This window comes from Syngnathus floridae, chromosome 3 (genome assembly GCF_059516105.1).
Source record: "Syngnathus floridae isolate MCC-2025c chromosome 3, RoL_Sflo_1.0, whole genome shotgun sequence".
NCBI classification, from domain to species: Eukaryota; Metazoa; Chordata; class Actinopteri; order Syngnathiformes; family Syngnathidae; genus Syngnathus; species Syngnathus floridae.
The window spans coordinates 12147201-12171221 of record NC_142415.1 but is presented as its reverse complement, the minus strand read 5'-3'; the positions used below and the strand labels follow the sequence as shown (position 1 = coordinate 12171221).

The window sequence follows — 24021 nt, the reverse complement described above, 5'->3', positions numbered from 1 at the left end:
ACTGAAATCCACACAAAATCATTTACACTTCTTTTTTTGTAACAACTATTCAACTCATAGTAACCAATATTTCATATATTTATTCTAAACTTGCACCAGTTGTATTCAATAAAAATGTGTTGAACAAAAATCAAATTAGAATGATCACAATCAAGGTATCTTCTCTTGTATATGTTTAATATAGATAGCAGCATGTTTACAGAAAAATGAATCCCAACAAAGGCTGAACATATTTTTTAAGTGAATATTTATATGACAGTTGTTCACATGGTTGACACCTAAAACAAATTTTCACTTTGTATATGCTGGATTATAAAACATGAACTGTAGGTGAGTGTCAATTGTGCTGGGAGAATTTTAAGGCGAAACTGTCAGATACACAACAAATGATTCAGAAGCACTTTTCCCACTCTGATTAACAATGAAATGTGATTATCAGACCCCCTCCTCCCCAAAAATTTAAAATGAAATGTGCTGATTTTTCCTGGTCCTGGTACCTCAACGACACAAAGGCATCAAACACATTAGGCAATCAAGCAACGCATCAGAGACAAAGCCCAACAAGCTTAAATAATGGGATGAAAATCAATTTTGGTTTCCATTATAGTTAAAAACTGAGCGGATGCATAGAAAAATATATATTCAAAAACGTAACGGATCTACATTTACAGTTTCGCTGCATAGCAGTTTCAGAAATCATGTGCATCCATGTCCACATAAATGCATTGGATACTTCAGTACAAATGGGTGCAATGCATGACAGACATTTCAGAACAAAATTCATCTATCACATCCCTGCTCTAGAGCATTATTAACACATTTAAAGTGTCTTGACTTGGAAAGCAAGCTGGGTGTTATATGAGCAAAATACAGTCTATGACAGGCACATTTATTTACAATACGGTATCTAGCAGTGGTGCCTTGCGATGAGTTCAATCGGTTCCGTGACCATGCTCGTAACATAAAACACTCAAATCTCAAGTCTTGCCATTTCATTTGTGAAAAATGATTCACTACTTGCCCATGTGCTGCTTATTGTGACGCGAGTTGAGTTAACTGCCACCATATTGTATTGCAATGCACCACTGCATTTGAAGTTATAGTATTTTGAAGAGGTTTAAGCAAATTATATAGTCAACCTGGTAAAATCAACATTACAGCTTGTTCTAGTGAAAGAAATGTATCAAAGAACTTGAATCCTTTCTCCCACATACAAAAATAGCTGTGCACTCAGTGCAGCTTAAGATCAGTGAGATGCTTGCAAACATTCGATACAAAGTATGTACGGAACATCTTATTGGTTCGTGTTAGTCATAATACTGAAAGTCATTCCTATTTTAAAGGATAAAATGGAAATTTTGGTGCCATTTGCCCAAAAATGTGTCACATTACTTTTCCAAAATTCACCAGAGTGTATATATAGACATAAAAGTGTCATTTTTATTTATTTGGGGAAAAATAAATAAAAATAAACACCTTTTTGTGTCTCAGTACAGGTTTCTAATTGAGGATCAGCAGATGTGGGCTCCAAACCACAATAAATTGCCACCGGTCACAGTTCGAAAGATCTAAACCCAACTACGCAAATAAATACATAGGCCAGACTAAACCAATAATAAAAGACTCACTGGAGAGACAAATTTAACAAACACAACCATAAATATTAAACTCTATAGTTCTTCAGTTTCACAAGTTTAGAGAGAGACAGTGAGACGTAGCTATGTATCCGGTGTTCTTCTGGAGTAACATCCCACTAAAAACAGCTTTGCTCAAAGCAACATACCGTCACGCCAATAATCACATTAGTAAAGGTTACATTGTACTATTACGCTGACCATCATTTAACTATCTCGTGATTGCGGGTGGATAATTACAACTGTGTTGGAACACAGAAATAAAAAATTGCACACAAAAACAAACTGAACTTTTGTTAGGTACGTTAACAGAGACCAGCCCCTGAAACATTGAAACAAACAACAAAAACAACAGCAGGATAAGAAATCAGAAGCGAAACACATAGAAGAAACGAGTTGCTGTTTGATCACACAAATGGAAAGATATGGGAAATAAAATGAGTAAACGAGCCATAAAACTGGCCCATCATCAGGATTTATACAAAGGGTGTTTAATTAAGAAGAGTGTAAATGTGACTGGTTAATTATGAACGCAGCCATATCTCGATTATAAGAGGGTGTGTACACTTTTTTTCCTCAGTTGTTGATTTTTACTTCCCCTCTCGAATAGATTGAGCTGTAAAGTTCATAGGCCTAATTCATGTTTTGAAATGATTTAACTTGGTTTGATTTTTCCAATACTACAAAAATTTGATTTGTATTATAATTGGGATGTCTAGAGTTTTTATATCCGTTCTATGTAACACATTTTTCCTGCTGTGGCTCAAGTAGGAAGAATTTTCTCCAAATTCTTAGCTCATTACAGCCAAACAAATTAAGACAGTTTTGTCCCCTTATTTTCTTTAACTTTTCTTGTAATAAAGACTTAAAAGCATGCAGAACATAAAAGGCTGGAGTGTTAAAATTCACACCTAGAGAAAACGCAAAAATTCCCAAAACCAAAGCAAATGATTAAACTTCTGAACTATGATACATAATCCTCGGTTATGCGTACCTGACACAGAGGGAGTGCATCAATGTAACTCCAAAGGACAAATGACACAAAATGAAACTAGTTTACATTCCGATATTTGTACTATGGGTAGACACAGTCTAATACAAACATTCTGTCTACTACATCATTTGAAACACTTTTGCTTCAAATGTTCCTCACTTATCTCCAGTGCTACCTTTTGCTAATGTTACATTTTGAGACATGATAGTAGAGTAGTACCACTAACACGGGACTAAAAGAACATTATGTTCATTTTCTTTTTTTTTTCTTTTAGCAATCTTGAAAAACAAGTAATTTAATCAAAGTAACGAAAGATTATTTTATCTTCAATCATCATTGTAAATCCAGTGGACATCATCATGATTTTTCTCTGGTATTCCAATATGCAAATAAATAAAAGCCCAATTAGAGTGCATTTGCTCGACTTAAGTTTCATCAACCTTCCTGTGACAAAAATGAAATATAAACATGCCAAAACAGAAGGACTGGCAATATTTGGCTAATGTTGAGTACTGCTATACTGTAAAGGCACAAATGTGTCAACATTCATATTTAAAAAAAAAAAAAAAAAAACGCCATTCTCTGCCTTTTTTCTCTCTTTACACTTTCTATGCTCCTTTCAACCACAACCCCACCATATTACATTCATACCACATTGCCCAATCTTTCCTTTCACTTCTACCACGCCATCCTGAAAATATTTAGAAAATTACAGCACATGCAGCTATCATCTCCCGTCTATATACAGTAGCTCTATTCCACTCAAATCTAGTTCACTTGGAGTAGTTTTCCAAGAAATGTCTTTTTAAAAATAATTTGGGGCCCCAAATGAGAACAGATCTAATCTTAAATGGGCAGAACACAAGTTGTTATTCATTCCCATTTACAATCATATATTAATATTTTGTCCCCTCAAACAGTTTTGTTACTGTAATAAGGAAGAAATAAAAGCGAAATCCTCTCTGGAAATCAGTATGAACGGGTTAAGGCGTTGCCCGGTTCTTGGCTGATAGCCAGGTTATTAATCCTCTCCATGCTCTGGGAGGCTTTCAAGCCACTCTGGCTGAACAGCGACTGAATGCGGGCCTCACTCTCTCTTTGGTTTTGACCAGACTGGCTGATGGCTATGATCTGGTCAGACACTGTGTCTCCTGGTGCGCTCATCATCTGACCACATTCTGCAGGAGGAGAGAACACAAAAGGTCCATCAGGATTGTTTACAGACTTGTACTAACAATGGGTACGGGAATTGATGAGAATTTAACGATTCCAATTCCATTGTCGATAGCGCTTATTTATCCGATTCATTATCAATCTTCACTCATACATAGTTGTGTCCGGCTTCTAAAACTGAAGTGCTTGGTGGAAAAAACAGCTTTAAATTTTGAAAATGGGGGAATGAACCAGACTCCTAGTTTGGGATTATTAACTAGTAAATTAGGTTCAATCATATTCCTCACCATTGTGAATTCCAAAAATGAATACGTCAGGTTGCTGAGGTTGGTTGGGCTGCCTGATGGTCCCACCGACTGCTGACTGAAACAGAGTCCCCGGCTGCTGAACAGGAGACGAGGTGGTTGTCTGGAGGTTCGCCACACCATTGGGCGAAGCAAACATGGCCGACTGTGCAAGCTCCTGAGATAATCCGCCTTGCAAAGAGGCCATGTTTGGCGGAGGCATGAAGATCCCCACGGACTGCTCTTGCCCATTGTTTGTGGCGTTTCCAAGTTGCATCGGTTGCTGTTCCTGGAATAGCACTTGCTGACGTGCATCATTAGGGTTACCTAAGGCCATGGGCTCTGAATGCACCTGTTGGGTTACCGTCACCATGCTGGCTTGTGAGAAAAGCAGCGACGGGTTCTGGGGCTCTTGGGAAACTAGACTGCTGCTGCTCATAGGAGGCATCTGCCCCTGATTGCTGAAGAGAATGTTGGATGTCGGGTCTGCGCTAGGCAGGGGGTTGTTACAGAACAGGTGTCCGGCTGGCTGCTGTTGAGCTGAAGACAGCGTGTTTGCAGGTGGATGCTGAGAGATGTTCTGAAACAAACATTGCTGCTGACTTGCCTGAGAGAGGGGCTGAGGCTGGGAAGGCTGCTGTTGCTCCATTGGTGCACCTTGCTGAATGGGAGGGAGCTGAGTTTGAGCCTGAGGCTGAAACACCGCTTGTTGTTCGGGAGCAGGTGTTTGGAGAGCACTGAGAAAGGCCATTTGCTGCTGTTGGTTACTACTATTGCTTGTCAGCTGACCTGAAAGAGATGTCTGGGGGAGGAAAAGACTCGGCGTTGAAGGTTGCTGGTCCGGAGAGGGTAGAACTGTCATGGGGTTTTGGAAGAGCACGACCTGCACCGGCTCTGGAGTGTGAGAGGCACCCTGGCTTTGAAACAGCGCTCCCTGGGGATTGTGCGCTTCAGCCAGAGGGCTGGCGTTGTGGAACGCTGGCGGTGAGGGGTGTGAGGGTGTCTGCTGCAGGAAGTTGGTCTGAATAGAGAGCAAATCGGTGGTCGGCTGAAAGAGAGTTGTTTGTTGTTGTTGTTGTTGCTGTTGTTGTTGCTGCTGCTGCTGAGCCTGTTGGAAAAGTGAGCCCTGGTTTGGCAGAGCACATTGTGAGGATCCCTGTTGCTCCACATTCACACACTGCGATTGGTATATTTGCTGTTGGAGGTTCTCCAGCACCTGTTGCTGCTGCAGTTGTTGTTGTTGCTGTTGTTGTTGATGGATTTGATGCTGTTGCTGCTGAAGTTGCTGCTGTTGTTGTTGATGAATTTGCTGCTGTTGCTGCTGAAGTTGCCGGTTTTGGATCTGTTGGTGTTGCAAATGGTGCTGCTGGCTGGTCATTGAGTTATCCGTCTGAAGTGGCACATTACCAAACGCTTCGGGCTTTTGTCTAACCGCCTCATCAAACTGGTTCACTTCGCCAGAAGGGAACATGGGCAGCTGCTGCTGTTGAGCTCCGGGATCACCACAAGGTCGCACCGTAGACCCGGAGCTGCTGACTTGCCCCTGTCCAAGAACCACCATGGGCTGGATTGTAGTTAAGGCCTCGGTGTTGGTAAAATCTGGAGCCTGGCCCTTGTCGGGATCACCCAAGGACTGTGGCAATGTGTTGGAAAAGTCTATGTTATTTAGATGACCTGTAGACATGTCTGGGTTCTGCTGAGCTGGACCAAGGTCAGGTGGCGGCTGGCAGAACCAATGAGAAGTTCAAACACAAATGTAGTTTCTAAGTAGTGCTTTGAAATAAAAAAATATCAGGTGACCAGTTTATAATCAATTACCTTGAACACAGCAGAGGGTTGGAGGTTGTTGATAACCTCCATTGGAGTGACTTCCTCTTTCTTCACTTGAGGCACCATACGAGGCATCAGAACTGTAACAAGATGTATGAGAATGATTTGTTGAAACCATCTGGCTTTCTTCCCTGTATTCGATTATTATATCAATGTATTATATTTAAAGAATAGTATTTTGTTGTAACATTTTTTGATTAACCTTTGAAAATAAAATCTGTACAAATATTTACTTTGATCATCAAAGGGACATGTCTTCACTGGAGATGATGTCTCTTTCTTCACAAAAACTTCAGTGTTCTCTGCAAGAGAAGGCACATAGACACATTCACACACATGACTACCAAAGTGTACTGGTAATTCAAAAGAATTCCGATGACCTTTTCAGTTTATGACGTGATATCATCATTGTACTTGAGAAGAAACAGACAAAAAAAACAACCTGAATCTGGATTGTATGTAAAAGGTTGAACATCATGGGATCTGCCAGCAATGGTGACCACATAGATAGCCACACACACTGGAGAGGAGATGCTTTGGTTCTGGTAAGGTGGAACCTTCACGATCAAATGATTCTTGGAAGAAAAACAAAGAAAGAAAAAACAAATACGTACATGAATAACATAGTTCTATACTATTGCGCAGCCCTAGCAATGACCTGCCATTTACACGATTAAATAAATTCGAGATACGTTTACTTTCATTAGTTTTAAGCAAAACAAAACAAATAGTAATGCATAAATGTTCGAGCCATCAAGTCTGTTTGCTTTTTTTATGGCTTTTTATTATGTGTGTTAATGTTTGTTAGCTTTAAAACCGATGTTGATCTCACAAGGATTAACTTGTTAAATAAAATACTTTTTGTTCCTTTGGACTGTTTTGTTTACAAGAGTAAAGATCAATGGTGTCAGTGTTGAAACACACCTTAGAGACTGTGTATTTAGGGCACAATACAAAGAGCTCACTGAAACCTTTGAACCACAGCTACATAAGATGATTACTTCTAAATGACCCAAAGAATCTCAAGTGACTTATTTATGGTTGCCACAAATTACGTGGTTCAAATAAAACAAGATTAAGTCCAACCTGGTGAAACAATTCCATGTCAATTTCTGCCTCCGTCTTCCAAGATGTTTCATCTGAAAAAGATGATGATTATTGAACTGGAAATATTCTGCAATTGGAATCAATTTTCAAATTTCTTACCAGCGACATTTTCTTGAAAAACGACTTTGGCGTCTTTGAGAAAATTCTTGCCAATGATGAAGAGCTCTTCTCCTCCCCTCACTGAGCAACTGTGCAATGATTTCTTCAGAATCTCCGGAACCCCTGCCGGCTGAGCTGTTGACAACAGGTACATTACGACACAACATTTTTAAATATGAAATGCAGTCTGGGTGGCAAGGAACACAGATTTGCTGATAATACTGGCACTCCCAGTCTGAACAATACATCTTTAGAACTTGTTTATTACGGTATTGTTGAGCAAAAAGAGGCAAAACAAAATGTAAACTCAAAACTTTAAAATCTTGTTCTTTCTGCATTTATTGTCAAAGTATTTTATTCAGCGGAAACAAGAGGAAATGTGAGTGTTTACTTTACAAGTCAATTCACAATTTTTTACGGTGACTCCATTCGAGCTTTAACATTTTAAGTTAAGGGCCACTGAGCTCAGAATAGACAGTTACTCTGGGGCCTTGGAATTTAGAAGCTATAACCTGAAAATAAATTCTGAGGTTTACAATCACAATTCCTTTTTATTCATTAAAAAGGCAGCTTGTCAGTCAGGCACAATGCATGCACTATTACAAAATCAAGTCAAATAGAGGTTACTTTCCTTAAACCTGGTACTACTGTTTGGAAGAGGTTTAAAAATGTTATACGCAAAAACAACAAAACAAATCAAAACATACAGTATTTCCTTCCTGGGTATTTCCCTTCATATGATTGAGACATACCTCCAAGACTCACATGTACAGTACTTGTCATTGATGCACTGCATTTACCGTATGTGGAAAGATACTGTACTGAATTGCGTGTTGACTCAGTTTAAACGGTATCACACGTCTATTGTTTTGTCCTTCCTTTTATTCCTCTCGTGTCAGTTCTACCAAATTAACTTTCTTGTGGCGGCTTTCCTGTTTATATAGTCCGCCGCACCCTTAAACTGTTTGCACGATTATACATTACATTAGAATGAAGGGAATTTACACAATGTCTTCAAAAACTGTCATAAAAAACAAGAACAAATACAGAGCCTTCTGGCCAAAGGCTGCAGTAAAATTTTATACAGCACTTCTCCAAGTAAAGAAGTGACTCTATCCACAAGAACTGAAAAGCTTCACTTACTGCAAAGGATGGAAGACGACAACGTTTGGAGTGTGAGCACTGAACCGTCTGGACGTGGGATGTTGACCCGAAACACGAGCCTGGCACGTGTGCTCTTCTTTTTTGACCCCGCCACACCGATGCGAGCCTCCACATCGGCATTTCGGAGCTTCAAGATTCCAACGCAGTCCACACTGTACAAAGACTCAGTGTTAGTTTTTGGGGGAAAAAAAAATGCAGCTTATGAAGGAACTCAAAATTTACCAATAGAACTGATTGTTAATGAAATTGCAAATAATGTGTTGGCACTCAGATCGACTCAAGTCACTGTTTCAGGTTTTATAGTCACGGCTCATCAATAATAAAACCCTTCCGAGTCCTATTTTGTGCACACAAATGCTCAGTGTGCTGACCATTAAGACAAAGTACGTACGCTAAGGTCATATTGGTGCTTGGGTCCAAGGGGACTTCAATGACAGTTGTGCCCCCAATATCCACCTCTTTGCAGGCTGTGGTGTTGCGGCCGGTCACTCTGCAAGCTTGGTAAAATCCGTGGGGCCTCACCCGCTCGGTATCGATTCCGACAAAAACTTGCAAAATGACTGGCTCGTTGACACCCTCCAGCTGTAAAACATATTTAATACAAAAATTAGCAAACAAACGCATGACAATTGAAGTTAACATCTTGACCGGCTTCATGAAGACAAATGGTATATGTCAATGTTTCTTAAGATTTATTGAGCTTAGACAAATATTTATACATTTCATTCGTAAACTCACTGTTCCAAATCTCAACTCAAAATAAAAAAAATTACTACTTTCTTATCCCCGAATGTGCTTTGAGTAAGCATACAAACATTGAAAAGTACATTGGTGTCTTGAGATACATCTGAAATGAATTTTTCAAGTGACAAGCTGTCTTTCGGCCAATGTTTTGCTTTGACTTGCAAGCAAATTTTTCATCTAGTAAACATTTATTCAAAAAGTACAATGTTACCGAGTGTTTTTTTTTTAATTAAAAAGACATTGAGAATATGGGAGGGAGGCTGGAATGAATTATTAGCATCAACTCGGAAAGATGATTTGAGGTGTGAGTTTTCAGCTGCAAGCATGGTCATGGGATTAAAATAAACTTGTAGTATCTCATGGCAACATTGGACTCTATCTGATATCTTCCTTTGGAATATCTGCCAAGTTAAATTTGGTGGCTGGTATGTATTATACACGAATGACCTCATGGCTCAAAAGTGGTTCTTTAACAAGGCTGCCTGGTGATGAAGAGAAAAAAAAATAACTCAACACTTACTTTGACGGTAGGGAAGCTCTGCTGAGTGCGGTCCTTGACGGACCCTCGGCTGCCCTCCGTCAGGTAGCGAGCCCGGTGCTGAGGCTCAGGCTGAACAAGGATCTTCAGCTCCTTTTGTTCACTCTTAGATGGATATTGCATGGATAGCACTCCTTTTAGGTGAGGTGTGGGAGTTTTTTCTTGTGGACTGCACAAAAGAACAGACACAAAAAAAAAAGCTTGACACAGCCACATTTCATCACCTCTGGCCTCTTGTTTTACTTGTAAACGTCAGGCCTAGACTTATTGACTTAAGATCAGCTGATCACGCTTCTGGATAATGGCCATCATTTCCTTTTCTCACCAGAATTTCCTACAGGATCAATAAAGGATCGACCTACTGACTTAAAACAACCAGTGGTGAAAAAAGTGCTCCACAGTTGCCATGGTGCACTAAGCAATGTGGACGGCCTTCATTAAGCAAGTGAATTGTATCTGTTTATTTAATCAGCATTGCTTTTCCTGGGCCTTTGGGAGCCACTGGCTGTAGCACTGAATAACTTTAAGGTGGGGATGAGTTTGGTGGCCTTATCATACCTTCCTTTTTGTCCAGTCTTGCTGTCCGAGCCGAGCTGGGAGAAGACATAGTGTGGCCCTTTGGCGCTGTCCGCATCGAAAACATCCATGCTGGCTTCATTGGTGAGCAAAGACTTGGGCCCTGGCCTTTGTCGTGGGGTGCGTTTGCGTGACTTTCGTGGCACCTCCGTGTTGTCATTGTAAGAGTTTGTACTCATGTTACTGAAGTTGGAGAGGGAGTCCTCCATCCAGATGCTGTTGCTGTGCTCTGAATCCAATGAGGTTTCTGCTTGACAGGACATGTGGCTGTCGCTAAGTAGGTCTTGGGGAGGCGGTGAGATGTTCAGTTCGGTGCGACGCTTGGGGGGCATCATGTGCTGATGGGGCTGATCCTCCTGGGATATCACACCTAACCCTCCTCCAACCTCATTGGTGGCCAGGCAATGAGCACTGCCATTGCCGTTGGCACTCCCACCTTCAGCACCAAAGCTCTCTGGTACGGCTCGGCAAGTTCGGATGTCCTCTGGGTCGAGATTGCCACTGGGAACATGGTCACTGGGTGAAGAATTGCAATGTTTGGTGGAGCTGGAAGAGGTGGGAAAAGCACTGCGGGGGCCATCCATGGTCATAGAGCAGGGCATGCCATCTACAGTGCAAATAATTGGAAAGTTAATATCATTTCATATAATCCTGACATTTTTTTTCCATTTCAGAACTTAAAGTTTGTACTATGGTGCCCTGAGATATGAGTGACTTGAGCTACAAGTTTACAAGAAAAAAAGCTAAGCAATTAACACCACAGAGAGGAGTTAAAATGACTCAAAGAAGAGTTAAAGGACACCCTGCAGCAATATGATTGACTATTGCATCCAAGTGGGAGTGCCTAGAACAGTGGTTCTTAATGTTGTTGGAGGTATCAAACTCCACACAACCTTTATACATGTAGTCACAGAATTAGGCCCTAGAACTCTCAGGAATCATAATGTGGAGAGTATTTGTCAACTGTGGGCATGTGAAGCCCTCTGGGACCTTTCTGAGATTAAAGGCTATATAAATAAACTTGACTTTACTTTACTTGAAGACGGCAGGTACGAATTAATGGCATTTCCATTCATTTCAATGGGAACATATGATTTGAGGTGAACGGCTCCGCATATAAATGCAGGGCTTAAAAAAAAAGACTTGCCCAAAGTGGGAATCAACTGTGATATTGACGGATGTCACTGTAGAAAAGAAAAACTAGAGAGGCAGCATTACACAAAAATAAACTATAGTATGAGCCTTGTTTAAATGATGTGGAAATCTTTGAAAAAAAATAACTCAGCAAATTAGCACGGGAGAATAATTCAGTTTTCGTCACAATATGATGAAGGTGGTTCAAAATGAGCAAAATGTGGCATGCCAGTCAATCGAGCTTGAATTTAGGATTTAAAAAAATGGTTTTGCCTGGGACTGAATGTAGCCACATAGACAAAATAAACAAGCTTCTGACCTATGAAGCACAGAACTGCAGACCATTTTATATGCAGACCCTCCCTGCTTCAGAGGGAAGTTCCTGTAATAAAAATGAGACAGCGAATGAGCAATAAGGGCTGAAAGTGAACAGAAAAAAAGTCACTCCAGCATGCCTGCACGCTGTAATTTAGAAGAAATTAGTAAAAAATAATGATTAAAAAAAGTCACCCCAGCATGCCTGCAGACTGTAATTTAGGAACAATTAGTTGTGTGAGAAGTAGGGAACAGTGTGGTTAACTTGCAGATAGGGCTGGGCAATTAATTTGAATTAGTAGATTGTTATTTTGATTCTGGCATCCCTCTATCTTAAAAACATTATAATTCAAGAAAAACAATTATTGTGCTCAACAGTTTGTGGAGATGGTCTGTCTGTCTGTCTTTTTGCATTCAGTTTTGTGTTGTTTCTTGTGTTTTTTTTACATAAATAATATAATAGATAAATATTTTTAAATATATATATATTTTTTGTAAATTCTTATTTAATTTGTGGCTACCAGTATTTTGTCAGTTTGTTCTTTCAAGTTTTATGTAAAGTTAAGGTTAGCCCAGTATGTCCCAAGACTTATGGAAATAAAAACAGAAAACTAGAATTAGGTCAAACAAATACAATAAAGAGTTAAGGGATAGTAACGATTATTCATGATTTCAATAGCAAAAACAATGGTGACTTATTGTTTTCTACAATCGCCCAGCCCCACTTGCAGACGAATAGAAGTAAAGCTGCTGCTGGAATTATGAACTGTGTGAGGTTTTATGGGTTTGCAAACAAAGCAAACTGTTAATAGAAAAAGAGAGTGGGGAGGGGGGCACAAGAGAATACATCAACATTATTCTCAATCATTGAATAAATATTGTTTCATGAAAGAGACCATCAATTGAACTGGAGTCATCATAATGTTTACTGAAATACAGAATGTTCAAATTGTATTTAGAATCCCAACATCTATTCATTTTCTACTGTTTATCAGTCAATCTCATGGGACTAGCGCAAAAGTTCACATTTGTGGGGAAAAAGCACAATTTTACTGAACATTAAATACAGTGGTGGAAACAGAAATACCGTTATTTTGATAAGACAAATTTCTGGTTTGACTGGAACAGGCTGAGCTACAGAGGAATGTGTGTCTATTGTTCTCTTTTCCTTTTATTAGTCTTTCTTGGCAACTCTGCCTTAAAAAGCCAGAATCCAAGTCATCTTTTCAAGGGCACTGGGACTTATTGTGTTTTAAAGTAGCGAGTTGCGAGTCATCGGTTTCCTCTAACAAGAGACAACTATCAAGTATTTGCCCTTCTGCTTGTTTGTGTGTCTTTTCTGCTTTGAGTGATTTTGGAAATCCAGTTAGGTGTTTTTAGACTTTGAAAAGAGGACTTTGTTATCAGCTTTATTGCATTTCCCTGTAAAAGTGCTGAGTGGGTTTCTTCAAACTTTGCTAAAATACTGTACATCTTTTTATTACATTGCTAATTATTTTATTTCATGCAGCATGACAAATCTTACATTTTCAAAAGTGATTTCTAATTATAAGCTTTTCTTTAGCACTGTAACCTCAGTGCTAAGTAACCACCAAGCAGCCACAAAAAATCATCAAAACGTTTGAAATCTGAATTTAAAAACCTTTGTCATAGTACTTGTAACCTGTGTGCTGCATCATCTCTCAAATAAATTCTTAACCTGTTGTATAATTACCTCTGACCACATGTGACATGTTTTTGTGGAACCCATCCATGTATGCATGAATTCCAGAATAATGACAAGAATGTGGGGAGTGCAGCACCATTTTTTCACAACCAGACAACCCCTATTGTTTTCTCCGGTCGTAGATGTTTTGAATTTGCGAAACATCATGCAGGAATGTAACATTTCCATTTTTTTTTCTCAGGTTGTGTTCAGAACCACTGGGTGATGTTGAGCCATTGGAATTATGAGACAATGATTAGGTAATTTACAATGCATCAGAGTTGTGTTTGAAAACTTTTGGTCATTTGGTTGATATATTCCGTGAAATTGCTACTATTCATTTCATTCAATTGTTGTCTGGGCCATTTATGGGCACCATCAGCCTTTTTTGAAAAATCTGATAGCCAATGAGAGATCAATTTAAAACTGTGAAGTTAAGGGAACTATTTAATCAAATTTTCTGACCGATGTAGCTAAATCTAGGAACGCTCTGGAACGTTTGTTTTTTTTGGTTTAAAATTAAAATAAAAATTTAAAAAAACGTTAAACCTGTCCAATAGTTGGATTTTTTTTTTCAAATGCCAATATTTTCCCTTTTAATGAAAATGAATAGTGGTTCCAAATATCAGTTGTCAATTTCATTGACTACTAATAATCGGTATAGGTGTTGGCACAAAAACGAGATTTGTAAAACTACAGAGGATAGGTTAAAAGAAAAAAAAAAAAAAATCAGCAAAAAGGCTAATTAGTGAAAACTTCACAGGAGTCAGTATAATATTGTCTATGTGACTGATTTTGAACACAGCCTGAAATTAAAGAATCAAATTTTAAACTTCAAAATAATGGAATGCTTAAGTATTGTTTTTACAATGCACTCTGTGATGAAACACCACTAAAATAGTAGTTAAATGTCTTTTGGGGGATTGGACACAACCTTTCCTGCTAATAGGAGAAAAAAATAAAAACAAAGATCTTACCTGAAGCTAAAGCAGCTGAAGGGGGTCCGGCCTCTCCACCGCTGGTTTGGCTCATGGTTAATGGGTTCTACTGGATTTTGGAACAAAAGTGCAGCTCTCCGGGAAGGTGGTCATACACTAATTCTAGGAGATACAAAAGCGGTAAGAAGGCATTTAAACGATGAGCACGATACTAGGAGATACAAAAGCTGTAAGCTGAGCACTTGGACTCAACATAACTCTAGTTTGATTAGTTCTACCCAATTTTCCTGGCGACACATACTTGTGGTTTAGCACACATTGACCTATTTGCAGATTTGTTTTTCAATATTGTTTTGCAATGATTATTTTTGGGTGGGAGGAAGGAGCCAATCCATTTGTCATTTTTATACTTATTAGAATGCTTATACAAGTTTTTCCATAATTTTTTCCACCCGTCACGAATATATAATGGGTGTTGATTTTTGCTATTTGTGGGCCTCACCAAAAAGCGGGGGTCCACTGTATAATTCCATTATTGTGGTACTTAATGTTTCCCTTCAAAACAAAAATTTGCTTTTCCGGCTACATTAGTTTTGGATTCATGACAAGAGGTTATTTATTTTGATGTCCAAATGAAAACATTGTTTTTAGCTTGTAGTTTTGTTAAAAATGAAAACATTACATCTTGTTTTTTAATATTCCAGTATTACCGCATGTGGCCTGACCGACCACGATAACTTAGTGGGGCAGAACAAAAAACAGAATCATAGTGCTGCTCCACATTAGGACACATTTCTGAGCTCAAGTGAGTGTTATCCATTCTAGTTATCATAAGCAAACTTTTCTCAGACAATAAGTCACAGAGCGCTAGGATAATAATGTGTGTGGGGATGTCCACTTGAGTCCAGTGAAATGATATCAACACGTATCAAAATGTCAAAGCAACTGAGGCGCATGAACAAAAACAGATCTTAACACAACATCCAACACTTTTTGCCTTATCCACTCTATGTCCTGGGTCAACACATTTACCAGTAGCCTGATTCATCAGCCAAATATTATGGTACGGACCTCGAGCGTCCGTCAAATTTGCCCGACTCGCTCTCTCTTCGCTGCCAACCGCTAGCTTTAATGACTTGCAGATGAGCCATGCGGCTTGGTGTGTATGTCAAATACTTAACCCTTCCATTGTGAGCTCTCGATTTATAAAACCCAAACTCGGCACATACTGAAACCAGCCCGGGCTGCATCATTCCCAAAGCTCTCTAGTCTCTTAGAGCTCAGAGCAGATGAGTAGGGAATGCTGATTCCCAGAAAGGGGGCTTAATTCTGAACTTCATACCGTATACTCAGGGATTGAATGTGGCCGTGCTACCTAGTCCACATTTCCCATACGTTCATAACTGCCACCTCCGATCCAAAAAGATTCTCCCAGAGTTTGTATCTTTGTTTAAAGCTCAAGTCTTCTCGGGGCTACCTCGCAGACTGAGCATGCAGAAATGTGCTCCAACCGGGCAGCCCTTCCTGTAAACACATTGCCAACCGCACAGGCAGAAAATATGTACACTTCCCTCTACTCACTGGTCTCGCATCACTGGCTGGACTGTTCAAAGTGTTTCCACAGGCCCTGGATGTTTTGGAAGAGTGAAAACTGCTGAATGTTTGTTTCCTTCTACATAGACAGAGTGCAATTCTTCATTTGCACGTGACAAAACACTTGCCCTTTCACGCCAACTGTATAAACAACAACAAAGCGCACCACTTCATGTTAGAACTTTGTAGTAGTGATGTTATGAGCACTCTGGAGGACCACTGCTGTCTGTGAGCTTCATCATACTGAACAGATTTACTGAACAGCTCGAGTGGGTAAAATCAAGTATGTGTGTTTTGCATTACACTCCAGTGCCAGTACAATTACACAGAATAACCCAAACAAATATTGCTCGTCATTATTTCCTAAGCGTATTTTGTCTCACGCTGTGTCATGGTAAGAGATGCAGGATGAAAAAAAAAAGATAACACTCACCATGTGACTGGCAGTCTTATTCATTGCGTTCACATTCCTGTTGCTTGCTCTTACTAGCCCTGACACGTAGGGCGTGGCACGTATTTTTTTTTTTTTTAGGGGTGATTAAAACCCCTCCTCCACCACCTACCTCTCGCTCTCTCCCGTGACTCATTCACTATGGTTTTGGAACCTTGTCTCTACTTCAACTTGCCCAACAGGTTTGAGTGAATTCTGTGAAACAGAAAGTTTTTTTTTAAACTAGTGTTATCTTGCCAAATTTGTAAAGTGGTTAGACACAAAGTTTAAATCACTGTGTCAATATATTGGGGCTGGTGTCTGCAGCAAAGCTTGTGCAACAACACTGAAATGTTTACAGCCAAGCCTACATGATGGCTGCCAGGGGCTCCATAGCAACAGATCCACCGCACAAGTTGAATTCACTCTCCTAAGGAAACAAAATTGAATAACCTAAATCGACGGAAAAAAACAGGACTAAGTATCCAAATTTGAAAAAAACTTCCCTCAAATTATCTTTGGCTAAAAACATAACATCTGTTCAGGATTTATTTGTGTATTCTCGCAAGGATACCTGTGATTCCATCTAATCATGTTACACACGATCTTTTTGGGTATTCATATTTTGGAAAAATTGCAGTCTTGTACATATTGATCCTGTTAGATTAGGCCTCATAAATGTGTTTTACTTTTTTTGTGCTGGCATGAAACAACATTAGACGTCACATGAAAGGTGAACGCAGTGGCATTCAAACCGTTTACAGACACTCAAGTTGGTTGAACAGAAAAATATGCCACCCCCCAACATACGCACACGAATACGTCAATCCTACAACCACAGAGTAATGGAACTAATAAAAACTGGAGTCTTGCATCACCTCAGCCATTGCTGATTCAGAAGGAAGTGATGCTGAAGAAACAGGAAAGGCACAACAGAATCAAGCGATGATGCAAACTGATCAATTGAGTCAACACTGAGGAGAAATTGTTGTGAAATTTCGTGCTTCCCACCTGGCAAGTAATAGCCTGACTTCAATTTAAATGGCTTATGGCTAATTGCTTGGCTCAAAAATGTCATCCGTGTGCACACACGTAATAGAAAACGAAAGGTCTTGTAGATTTGAGAAGCAGTTTTTCTGGTTCAGTTTAAAAAAGGAAAAAGAAAGAGAAAGTTAAAACAATACTGGTAACAATTTAGCTCAAAGCAGCCTGATCATGTTCAAAATCCTAAGGCATAAAAGAAGAGTGAGAATTCCAGCCTATAGAAACCTAAATAGTAAGTGAGACACTACCTCAAAACAATCACAGCCTTGAGGCAAAAGCAGAGGGATCCCGTTTTCATCTCAAACTGGCACCAGGCCTAGAGGACTTCCAACAGATGGACAAAAATATTCTCCCAGCTGTAACAAAACTGCTGCGCATGAATAAATAAAACCTTCCTTTCTGATTAAAAAAACTTTTCCTTAAAAACAAACTCCTGCAGTGTCTCCCCTGTTTCTTGAGACCAAACTGTCACAGCCCTTATGTTGGCCGCCTGAAAATAAATGACACCAGTGTATGAAATACTCACCTGCAGACCACCTACTTGTGACCATTTTGTTGTGACACTGCGAAAGTGCCATGTTCAACCAAAACAAGTCCAAATTCCCCTATAAAAATACTTACCTAACACATTTCTAATACTGTAGCTGTTCAGTTCAAATGTCAGCTTTTATCATCATTTTCGAAATGTTAAATGGCTTTTAATGATTATAATTTTCCAGCATTGCGATACCTACAGTAGATGTTTGCTTGCATGAGCGCCTTTAGGTTTGAAGCTTGTCAAATTATCCACAAACCAGCAGTGTGTAAAACAACAAAGAAAACACATCGCATACATTTCTGGTTCCCTATTGTTATTGCGGTGGCACAATTGGAATTTGCTTTCGTAACACCCCTGTGTGATTCCACCAGTGACCAGTCAGTGTCCTACTCTGCCCTTTTTCATGTCCAACCGCAAAGTTGGCTCTATTTTGAAACCCAAAGCTGGTCGAGGATTCTTTATCAACAACAAATCGATTATCAAGTAAATCAAAAACTGTTATGATAAATGATTCATCTTTTAGAGACCATGTCTTTCTTAAAATTATCCAAATCCTTGGAATAGGACAAACATCTGCATCTATTTTGGAAAACAATGATCACATGTTTGCCTGTTTTCCTGCATTGTAAATTTGAAATAATGTCCTGTTTCTTAATAAATTAACGGAACAAAGATTATGCACGAATGGGGGAATATGGCTGTAAAAGCACAGAAAAGCCAAGTCAAACAGAATCAGGTGTGGACTTGCCACAGATGGATGGATGATGGCATTAACATTCTGCCTCATGATTTATGAAGCAAAATGACATTGCTATCACCCATGACGCTCTGCTAACTCATCAAATGTCATGTGCAAGTCTGGAACAGATTGAATTATAGTTCATTATTATCTTTTCTCACATGCTGCTTCACTTCGCAGTTTGAGTTGTACTCTGATTCAAGCTAGTACATTAGCAAATACAAAACAAGGTTTCTGTACAATGTGCAGTTTTGTGAGAATATACACGGCTATCTTAAAATACAAGTGAGGTTTTTGAGAAACAAGCCATCGTTCAAGCGATTTTGTTTTGACTTGCGGACAAACTTCAGACACGAGCACTGTATGCTGGTCAATTCTAACTCAAGTAAATAAAGCAAATAAAGATAATTATACGTTAAAAATTGCATCAAAATGAATCAAGCTCAAGTTGAACTTGACAGTCAAACTTAAAAAACAAAGATAATTAAAAGTGATTTTAAACTATAGTAACTTGTCGAACACCCCCACTATCTTAACGCTAACATAAAAAGGTATTTATATGCTAACGATGAGCACAGATAGTTGTATCAAAACATAAATGGTGGAAAAATACACAGATGCTATAACAATACTAACTCGCGTAATATCCTTATCCTCTAATAAAAAAAACATACTTCGTGATATAGTACTGCCTCCTGGTGGCCAAGGTAAGCCACACCAGAAGGAGTAGCGCACTGAAGTGGACTGCAGCATTAAAATCATGATGCCCAAAATTCTATTTAACTCCATGTTATGTTGGTAGATAATTTGAAAAGTGAGTGTTTTTTCTCATAACATTTTGAATCCCTGTCTATCTTTTGGGACACGAGTCGTGAAACGTTTCGATCTAGAAAGTAGGACAGTGCACATCCTCCTCCCTTCCCTTTTCAAAACAATTATTTTGATGATGGTTATCGCCTTACAAGCCAACAATAGTACTAAGCAACACTACTTTTAAGTACTACAAGTTTTACAGCTTTGCCCAAAAGGCTGTTAGCTCACATCTCACTTTGCTACCAGTTCACATGGAAAAAAATGAAAGATGGGGAGGATAAAAAGGGGGTATTAAAATATGGTGACTATCGATATTACCGTTAGGTATCCTTAATGTTTGCACATAATGAACCACCTCAAAATACAATTAAATATGGGTCTCATCTCCCGAGAGGCGTTGTAAATCAACATTAATCTGCTTAAGTGGTGTTCAACTAAAAGAATAAACCCAAGGGCAGATATTCAATGTCTGTGACATTGAAATTTTACAGAACTATGAATATTCTGAGTTCATGTTACACATCTGGTGATACAAACAGAGGAGTCTTGTTGACGAAAACAAACATTTATTTTATTCAAGATTATTCTTTGAAAAGGAACCGTTGGAAACTAAAATTAATATCAAATATGCGTACAAATGGTGTCGAAGTGTAAAATCAATCAATAAATAATAACTATCCTTACAAGTACAAGTCTGTGCTAAGGAAGGACAATACGGATGGAAAATTAAATACTAGATCATTTATTGGGAGAAAAAAATCAGATTTGGATTAATTGTTTTTTTATTTTTACATCAAAATAAAATAAAAAGCAAATAACAATAACATTATTTAAAAGTTAATTTAATTGAAAGTTTTGATCAACTATTGTAATATTTGGGTATCAAATGTTTCTATTGGCCTCAACAATATTGGACAGAAACTTGTGCACGTTTAAAATGTCCATGTTAGTCGAGTACGGGCTGGTTACAAAATCCGTAAAACACGACTAATTTGAACCTTGGAGGAGTTGACACGCATCCAACTGATAAACGCTGAGGGACAGTTTCTCCAAAACAACATTTTACATCAAAACCAAAAATATTCAAAGGAAAATAATATAATTATGTACCCAAACAAGTGGGCTTTATTTCTCCCAAACATCAAGCAGCTGGTGGGCTGGAGAAAATGTGCAACACTTAAGGCACAATCTCTGACCACCAGCACAAATTGGAGTCTGGTGGCCTAATTTACTTGGCATAAAACAATTTCATTAAATATGACTCACTTCTACAGTGCAACTGGAAATATATCTCTTAAAAAATATTCCATAATGGCATGGGAATCTTTGATTTAAGTGTTGTTGTTTTTTCTTTTAAAACATTGGTTGATTTTGGCATACTGATCAAGGGAAATTTGTCTTTTTTCTGGGGGGGAAAAATTATTAAATTTGATTTGATCATTTTTGTAATCGTCCCTTTTCGTGGGAGCCTTTTTGACTGTTTAGCGCTTGTTTGGCAAAAGTTCTATATGTTGACATGGGACCTGCTTCCGCATTCATTCATAAAACGTTGCTGCCTCTGACTGACATCTGTGCTTAGGTGAACTGAATGCATTGCTGAATGAAATGTACATAGCTGACAATTCCAGCTGGTGACAAAATGCACATGACTACACTGTCACGAACCATTCTTTGTCTCAATTAAAAAGATACTATTTATTTTAATAAATAAAAGACACATACATTGCAAATGCATTGTTTTGACAAAATTGAAATGACTTTCAGACTTCTATTATGCTACCGCGTCATTTGCAAAAATACTATTTCATGTGATTGCATCACCAAGGATGCGGAGGTGGAACTTAGGTCAACTAATGCAACAGCTTTCCACCTTACGCCATAGAGGGATCAAGTTTATTCTCAGTTTATAACAACAATGGTTGCGCAGCACAAGAGGAAACACAACATAGATCCATCCGGTCATCCTTGGTGACTGTTCGTGTCTTGAGATCATATATAAATATTTCAATGAAAAAATTGTGTGTAACTCAAATTGGTTGTAAAAAGGGGTTCGGGTTCAAATTTGTGTGTAACCCGGATTGTTTGTTAAAAGGGGCATTGCTAACTCAATTGGGGTTCTTTTGCAAATTCATTTTATGCACGTGGAATAAGAATTAAGAAGATTATTGACTAATCCATTTTTGGCCTCATACTACCCTCTGCTATACTATACTGAAAGTGACGTTCCAACTGGGCAATTACTTTAAATGTAATCTGGATTTTGACTTTTCACAACCATAAAAACTAGAACAAGACCAATTAATCAGCCAGGAAAAAAAAAACTACCCCCTTTTTAGAGATGATTTTTTTTTCTGTCGCGTCACTCTAACAGAATCCATGGTGGATTCGCTGTGTCGGACCTTCAAAGTTTTATTTATATAGTGCACGTTGTCCAAACATGTCCACAACAGGTTAAACCACTCACATAATGAAACACACGGCAGAAACAAAGTCACGAGTGTGCAGTAAATACCAGAGCAGGTGATATTATGACCTAAATAAGATTTGTCTTTTTACGAGGGTTTGTTTAGAGTCAATGATTCATTCATCAATGAGATTGAAAAGAAGTTATTGATGGTGAACAATCCCTAGTACATTCTTTAACTTTTACATGTTTGGATGATCACACATTGCATGAAGCAGACCACAGTGTTGTGCATGAATGTTTCTTAATCAAATTAAATTCAGAGTGCTTTTCAGATTGATGTCAGAAATAGAGAATCACTGTATCTGACAATTTACCCCAATTAGTCCCCCACATCCCTATATCAGATATTCACAACTTTTCTAGGAAATCAAGTATTTCAAAGCACATGCCTGTCAGTTTGCTTAGCACAGCAGAGTCAATATTAAGATAGCAATTTAAGCCAGGGTTTACACACGCACTGTGCAGCCAGTCTCTTTAATGATTGACCAGCCTTTGGTTGGGTGTCAATATAAGAAAACTATTTAGAGATAGTTACTTTTGCAATCGAGAAATTCACAGAAAGCTGTGATGCGTTAACGCTTACAGTGGCAGATGTTTTACGTCCATTAAGTTGACACAATGTTGTAGCAAGGCTCCAGACTAACTAACTTTTTTTTTTATTAGGAGCACAACGGCCCCTAAATCGAAAATTTAAGAGTTGCACACTAAGTTGACTTGCAAAGTAAATATTGACTCCACTCATTTTAACCACATTACTGACAAATGTGTATGTTTTTCAGCAACAACAAATATTCAAGAATGGTAGTTAAAACGAAACAAAAAAAAACCATCACATTTCCTGGTCACACATGCACGAGTAGATGAAAAACATATTTACACTAGAAGTGCTTGATTTCAACATATTTTTTTAAAAAAATACTAAGACTAAAAAAAAATCTAAAACAAAGCATTTCCATGAATAAATACATGAATAAATAAATATCAGAATTAACTCATTCAATTTTTAAAATATTATTGCAGTACTGTTTGTCCTGTATACCATTCAAAATTTGCAAATAAGAATATTAGGCCTAATCAAATTGTAGTATAAGGACCCAGTTTAAGTGCAACTTTGACACATCTGCTATCTAGTGGTGATAAGCGATGTTACAACATAAAATTAGTCAACACTTGCAGATTCAGATATTCACAGATTACTTTTTTTTTTTTGAAAAATAACCAAGGGGTCACTCCAAGTGTGGTTGCAGCCATGAGCAGCAAGTTGCCCATCAGTGAACTCGATTTTATACATGGCACTTTAGCAGATGTCAATTAGTGCAACTCAATATTACATTTGCGATTTAATATATATCTCTTCACGACAGCTGGGAATTCTGCAAACTTACCTGAGGGCTTGTTTGGGCCCGCATACCGAGCACATGCTGATGTTTACAGGTCAACTAGTGTCCAAACTCCATTGCTTTTCACTCAAATAACCCTAAACTGGTCTGACCGGTGTGAAGTGGGCTTTACACTACAGGTGTCAACTCAAAAACTCAACATTAAGCGTCACGAGTGCTGTTACCTTGAGAGAAAAGGGATCCGGGTAAATTGAGATCGAGGTCCTCGCTGAAAAGCGCGACAAAGTCAGAGGGCATCGCAATCCCTCAAGAGGGCGGAAGCCGGGCACTGTCGGGCAAAAGCGTGACCTCACCGCTCCTCTCTCCGCTGATCGAAGGTGTGAGGGATAAAGTGAGAGGAGAGTGGCGTAAAGTGTCCAAACTTGTCCTCGTTGCCAAATGTGTCCTTTATTTGTGCGTCGGTCTAGTCTCACTTGGGTTCGCACACCCTCACCGTCTCCGTCGCCCTCGTCTCCGCCCCTCAGTCCGCCCTCTCGAGCCCATGCAAGTGCCACCGGGAGCCACGCCCACCCAGGTGACGCAATAAGTCACATCAGACGTTGGACCACCCCATTTGGAACACTTACGCTTACAATAAAAAACAATGAATTATTGTTGAACTGCAAAATCGAATATTACAAATATTTGTGCATACAAATACAAAGAAGTAGGCAATGGATGTGGCACTAGTACCCGTATAATCTATAGTTTGCATAATTTGCAGTAGAGATACACTTTGTGATTCTTCATGTCATTTATGCATGATGTCCTGTAAATGAGTTT

At 38.8% G+C, this 24021-nt stretch overlaps 1 protein-coding gene across 7 annotated transcripts; it reads right to left on the bottom strand.

The window, feature by feature from the left end:
* Positions 1–156: 156 nt before the first annotated feature.
* On the bottom strand, positions 157–23728 carry nfat5b (nuclear factor of activated T cells 5b). Of its 7 annotated transcripts, none has more exons than XM_088370287.1 (15): positions 23424–23728; positions 16630–16688; positions 16392–16474; positions 14275–14397; positions 10126–10750; positions 9550–9736; positions 8677–8867; positions 8265–8437; positions 7122–7256; positions 7002–7054; positions 6358–6490; positions 6149–6217; positions 5904–5995; positions 4089–5808; positions 157–3806 (listed from the first exon to the last, which is right to left on the bottom strand). In XM_088370287.1, exons 4-15 carry the CDS (start codon positions 14327–14329, stop codon positions 3598–3600), a joined length of 3642 nt encoding a protein of 1213 aa, XP_088226413.1. In that variant the 5' UTR covers positions 14330–14397; positions 16392–16474; positions 16630–16688; positions 23424–23728; the 3' UTR covers positions 157–3597. The 7 variants fall into 7 exon arrangements, with proteins under 7 accessions (XP_088226413.1, XP_088226416.1, XP_088226412.1 ...); XM_088370290.1 differs by lacking the exon at positions 16630–16688 and adding an exon at positions 11597–11659; XM_088370286.1 differs by lacking the exon at positions 16630–16688.
* Between the last annotated feature and the right edge of the window lie 293 nt (positions 23729–24021).

Excerpts from the sequence above, each read along its gene's own strand:
- nfat5b (XM_088370287.1), bottom strand. The coding sequence starts at position 14,329 with ATGAGCCAAACCAGCGGTGGAGAGGCCGGACCCCCTTCAGCTGCTTTA. Across the intron at positions 7,257-8,264 it reads GTCGTCTTCCATCCTTTGCA|CTCAGCCGGCAGGGGTTCCG; the intron begins GTAAGTGAAGCT and ends TGTTGTCAACAG. Across the intron at positions 6,218-6,357 it reads TACATACAATCCAGATTCAG|AGAACACTGAAGTTTTTGTG; the intron begins GTTGTTTTTTTT and ends CTTCTCTTGCAG.